The sequence below is a fragment of the Cibotium barometz genome, chromosome 24 (assembly GCF_041138505.1).
Source record: "Cibotium barometz isolate CiBa-2024 chromosome 24, ASM4113850v1, whole genome shotgun sequence".
In the NCBI taxonomy this organism is placed as follows: Eukaryota; Viridiplantae; Streptophyta; class Polypodiopsida; order Cyatheales; family Cibotiaceae; genus Cibotium; species Cibotium barometz.
The window spans coordinates 1,488,773-1,493,660 of NC_141069.1; the positions used below are offsets into that span (position 1 = coordinate 1,488,773).

At 44.3% G+C, this 4,888-nt stretch overlaps 1 protein-coding gene across 1 annotated transcript; it reads left to right on the forward strand.

Annotated features, from left to right (window-relative positions):
• Nucleotides 1-2,219: 2,219 nt before the first annotated feature.
• LOC147624783 (uncharacterized) lies at nucleotides 2,220-4,262 on the forward strand. Its single transcript, XM_086818849.1, has one exon. It carries the CDS (start codon nucleotides 2,403-2,405, stop codon nucleotides 4,056-4,058), a length of 1,656 nt encoding a protein of 551 aa, XP_086674975.1. The 5' UTR covers nucleotides 2,220-2,402; the 3' UTR covers nucleotides 4,059-4,262.
• Nucleotides 4,263-4,888: the final 626 nt, after the last annotated feature.

A 4,888-nucleotide genomic window follows, 5' to 3' on the forward strand; every position in this document is an offset into this window, starting at 1 on the left:
CCTCCAGGCTTGAGACAAAGATGAACCAGTTCCTGGAGCTAACCTAGGGAAGCCGAAGTATGGAGGAATATCACCAGGCATTCGCTCTCCTCCTCAAATACTCGCCACCCCTAGATGAAGAATAGCTGATGGGTGGCCAGGTTCATTCGGGGAATGAACGAACCCTTGGATACCTTGGTGAAAAATGCCAAGCCAGTTTCCATGGTTGAAGTAGTGCGGATGGCGAAAGATTTCACCAAGGCCCTTTGTGGTCAAAGGTCCCGCCGAAACCAACACCCTCGTCTTTCAAAAGATTCCTAACCTCGAAAAGTGATTCTAGCTTTCCGCCTCTCTCCTAAGAGACAACAAGGTCCTAGTCAAACCTAGGATATGGGAAGCTTCAGAATGGAAGGAAGGCCTTTTCCTCAGAACACAACCCCTGGAACTCAACTTCAAAAGTTTCACCCTTGAACAAAGGAATTAGATGCTTTAACTGCTAAGGAATTAGATGCTTTAACTGCCAAAGATATGGTCATCGTAGCATGGAATGCCCAACTCCTTTTGGATCAAGGTTTTCAAGACAAGGACCAAGATTCCAGATTCCAGCTCCTTCCTTCCAGAGTAATCAAGGTCCCTCCCACCAAAATCAAGAAAACCCCAGAGGTAGATCCTCTAAACCAACCCTCAGATTCGATGCAAAGTAATGCAAGACCTTAGTCTCAGAATTATGGAATCCAAAGAGAGAAGTTCCCAAACCAACCATCTACTTCCAAGGCAGCAACACTGTAAGTAATAGAAGAAGAAAAAGATGTAAGAGATTATTCTCCAACAGTTGCGAGATGAGGACATCTCGCATTTTTTAAGTGGGGTAGGATGTAAGATTCCTCTCTGATGTAAAGATGTAAGAACCTTCCCTTCAGTCTCTTGTAATCATCCCCTCTCAGAATGGAAAAAGATCTTGTTTTCCCTCGTTTTTGGTCTAGAGAGAGAAAATATTCTAGAGAGAGATAATATAGTTCTGAAATATTTTTGGATAAATATTTTCTTCCAGTCAATAAAAGAGATCTCCTAAAACAAAAGTTTAAAAAGAGTTTCCTAATGTGCATTAGAAATTAATTGAAATGTGCACTGGACACCTAAGCCTAAGGGTACCTATTTTTTGAAAATTATGGATAAGGTCCAAAGAGTGTTCTAAAGGGCCTATAGGATTAATCCAAGTGTTTGAATAAGAAAAATTTAAGAACAAATTTTTTTTTCTAAAAATGAGTAAATTCTCACATAAGATGAAGAGTTGAGTAGTACTGGCACTTAATAGTAAAAAAATGGAAAATTTGACACCTCAGGAGGGTGAGTGGAGTCATGAAGGAGGCGTCTAGAATCTCCATCATTACCCCAATTTTTTAATCAAAAAATGAGATATTTCATCTCTCCTCTCACCTCTTTCAAACTAGATCAGAAAAGTGGACCTAACTAGTCTAAAACTTGTCCAAATTGGATCAAATTGAAGCTAGAAGGCTCTAGATTGTAGTTGGACTCGGTTGGTGGCCTCCCTCACCTATAAATAGACTCCCAATCCTTTGTATTTCTATCTTAGAGTAATTATATGCAAGTGTAATTTTTCAGTTTAGTGTAATTCTTTTATCCCTCTTCCTTGCCTCTCTATTGTGAAGCTTGGTGCTTCACTAAACCTCTTCTTCTCTTGAAGATTACCCTCTCCCCTTGGTGGCCAAGCCTCTTCCTTGAGGGCTACACAACTTTTTCAAGGTAGAACAAAGTCAATCTATGCTATTCCAATTCCTAGCTTAGATGTATTTGTATGACCCTTTAGATTCCTTTCACACCTCATTTTTCATTTTGATTCATTTGTCTATTTTTTCTATAATTTGTGTGGAGTTCCCGTTATATTTATTAAAAAGAGTAATTTGGAATAGGATAGCTTAACTTAAGGAAATGGGTGGGCGTTAACTTCATTGACCCCTATAAACAAATTTCTTCACATGTTTTTGCAACACAAACAGCCTTTGAATGACATGCTCTTTTACATGTGGGGACTACCTAGGTCATGCTCAGTAGTGTTTGGAATCAACTTTGATAAACTCCGGGGAATAGCCACAAAGAATTGGGGGAGGGTGGGGATAACCAAAAAAAAAAAAAAAGAAAGCGTGCGAGAGAATGGCTGCGTGCGAGAGACAGACTTGCACGTACAACGATGAGAAGCCGGCAGCCTCAGTGGCCTGGCTTAAGCCGCCCCCTTACACCCATCACGTTCGACTTGGCTTCTTGATTAGCGTTTCTGCAAACCCTCTGCAGACAATGGTTCCTTCAAATTACTCTTATCCCATACATTTGCCTCTCCAATTCCGCTTCTTGTACGCCGTTACGTTCTTCTTGGCAGTGCAGCACATTCTGCAAGAGTTCATTATATGGCTGTGATTAAAATCAGGCCAAAGATCATATTTCTATGTACATGCATGCTCTTGCTGGGAGGCAATGTATTCTACATGCTTGATTTGCCCCATGAACTGGTGGAGGAAATATTAGGGCTGAGGACACTAAGGTCATGCCAAGGCTCCAATAATCATACCCTAGATGGGGCTAGTAAGGTCTCGCACACGGCTAAGATTTTGGAGGAGCTGAGGTTGAACGGCACCAGCCCTTGCCATCACGTGAGCACCAAAGCCTTCAAGATGGTGGGTTTGCCGGCATTTGCTTTCGACGAGCAAAAGCAGGCGCAGACGGGCCTCATCTCCATACAAGCTGATGTGCCCTTCACTTTCTTGTTGATCTCTCTGACGGAGAACGGGACGGAGCGCTGCGCCGGCGGCGATTACTACGAGACGGACCTTGCGGGAGAGCGTTGGAAATCTCGACCGTCCGTTGAAGACCACGGCAACGGCAGCTATTCCGTCTCGTTTCTGGTGGACGGAGCCTTTGCGGGCAGATACAACTTCTCGGCGAACCTGCTCTTCTCCAACTACCATGGCTTGGAGCTGGAGGCCGATCAATGGGTGGTCAAGCCATGGGCCAAGATCAGCAAAACCGTCGAATTCGAGATCACGGCGAGGCCTGCAAGTCATCACGGAGGTGCGATCTCGTCGAGGCTCCGGCCATGCAAGCGTGAGGATATGCTGCGTGGGCACGCGGGAGGCCGGTGGACGCGCGCTCGCTACAACCAGAGCTGCCAAGCTGGCGCTGACGGCCGGTTCGGGCAATGCTGCCATGACACGTGCACGGAGCCGTGGTGTGAGGGGCGGGTGGCCCGCCTGGAGAGCAACGGGTGGGTGTACTCGAGCGAGTGTGCGTTCCACGTGTGGGAGAGGGAGGAAGCGTGGGATTGCCTAGCGGGCAGGTGGCTCTTCTTCTGGGGAGACTCGAACATGCCGGACTTCATTCGCAACCTGCTTGTGTTCGTCTTGGAGTATCCCGTGCCTCCGTGGGCCAACATCACAACGTGGTCACTAGATCGAGCAGTCGAGCAGTTCTTCATCAACCCTCGCCGCCCTGACCAAGCCCTCCATGTCTCCCTCGTCTTCAATGGCCACCATTACACCTATGCGAACGGCCTTGGCCTCGACTCCCTCCTCCACCCTGAGTATCAACAACATCTCCAACTCCACTTCAATGGCTCTTCCGCTCACCCTGACGCCTTCATCTTCAACAGTGGCCTCCATGATGGCAAGCACTTCCCTTCATTACCTGCATTTATCTCCGCCATTGACCATGCTGTGGGCTTTTGGAAGTCTCTCTTTAACAACCATCCCCCTCGTGATGTTGTCCTGCGCACTAGTGTCGCTCCGGCCGGTGCATCTCGCTACATGAAATCCAATCCTCATAAAATGGAAGTCTTCAATGCTGCCATGATCGAACATTTCCAACACCTTGCCAATGATCTTCTCATCATTGATGCCTTTGGCTCTTCCTACCCTTTTCATTTCGATCACTGCTGTAGTGATGGTGGACACTATGGTAAAGCTCCAAATTTAAGTGGATGGGTTGGGAATGGGCAACCACATCAATACTTTGTTGACGTCATGCTTGTCCACATGATGCTCACATCCATATGTCCAAATCACAATTAATCACATGATGTGCAAAAGTGAATTGAAGTCCATACATGATGCAACTTCAATGATCATGTGATAAAGCCACAACTTCAATGATCATGTGATAAAGCCACCAAACCAAGCCACATTCATAGTGTCATTTAGGCTCTGCTATTTTTTGATTTACTTGTTTTTCTCATGAGTCATGATTTATATTTTAAGTATACTTTTGTACGTTTATGCTTAAACCTCCCTTCTAGATGGGGTCCATTTTGTAGCTCTATACTCCTTGTTCTCAGAAAATATTCATTATATAGACCTCTATAAATCTTGTGATTATAAAGCCATAGATTGGCTAACGGCAAGAAGAAAATAAAGAAAGAACAGAACAAAAAAGTTATTCCCTCTATCAAACCAGTAATGGTAGGTAGAAGAATCCTATGACAAAGCCATTTAAGCAGGATGTTAAATAAAGCTTTCACACTAATGGCTTCAAACTGATGCGTAAGCATCGAACAAACTTGTTCCACATATTGGTTCCTTATGCCCGTAAGTTGCTGCGTACCCAATACTGCCGATTCCTCTTCCTTTGTTTCACGAGCCGATTGCGGCTCCAATACGGTATTATTCCCATTTTCCTACATATAAATCTTGTGATTTTAAGTACTTCCGTGACTAATGGATTTTGTCCTATGAAAGTGTCTCTTAAAGTTTTAAGGGAAGAAATGTTTAGCAAGTTTTTTTGTGACTGGCGGATTTCATTTTATAAAAGACTCTCTTAGAGTTGAAGAAAAGAAGCCATTTGAAGTTTTTACCAAGTATTTTTGTAAGCTTAAATGTTTGAGGCTAATGAATGTTGTGAGTCT

Bases quoted from the DNA above. Each gene is read 5' to 3' on its own strand.
- LOC147624783 (XM_086818849.1), top strand. From the start codon at position 2,403: ATGGCTGTGATTAAAATCAGGCCAAAGATCATATTTCTATGTACATGC.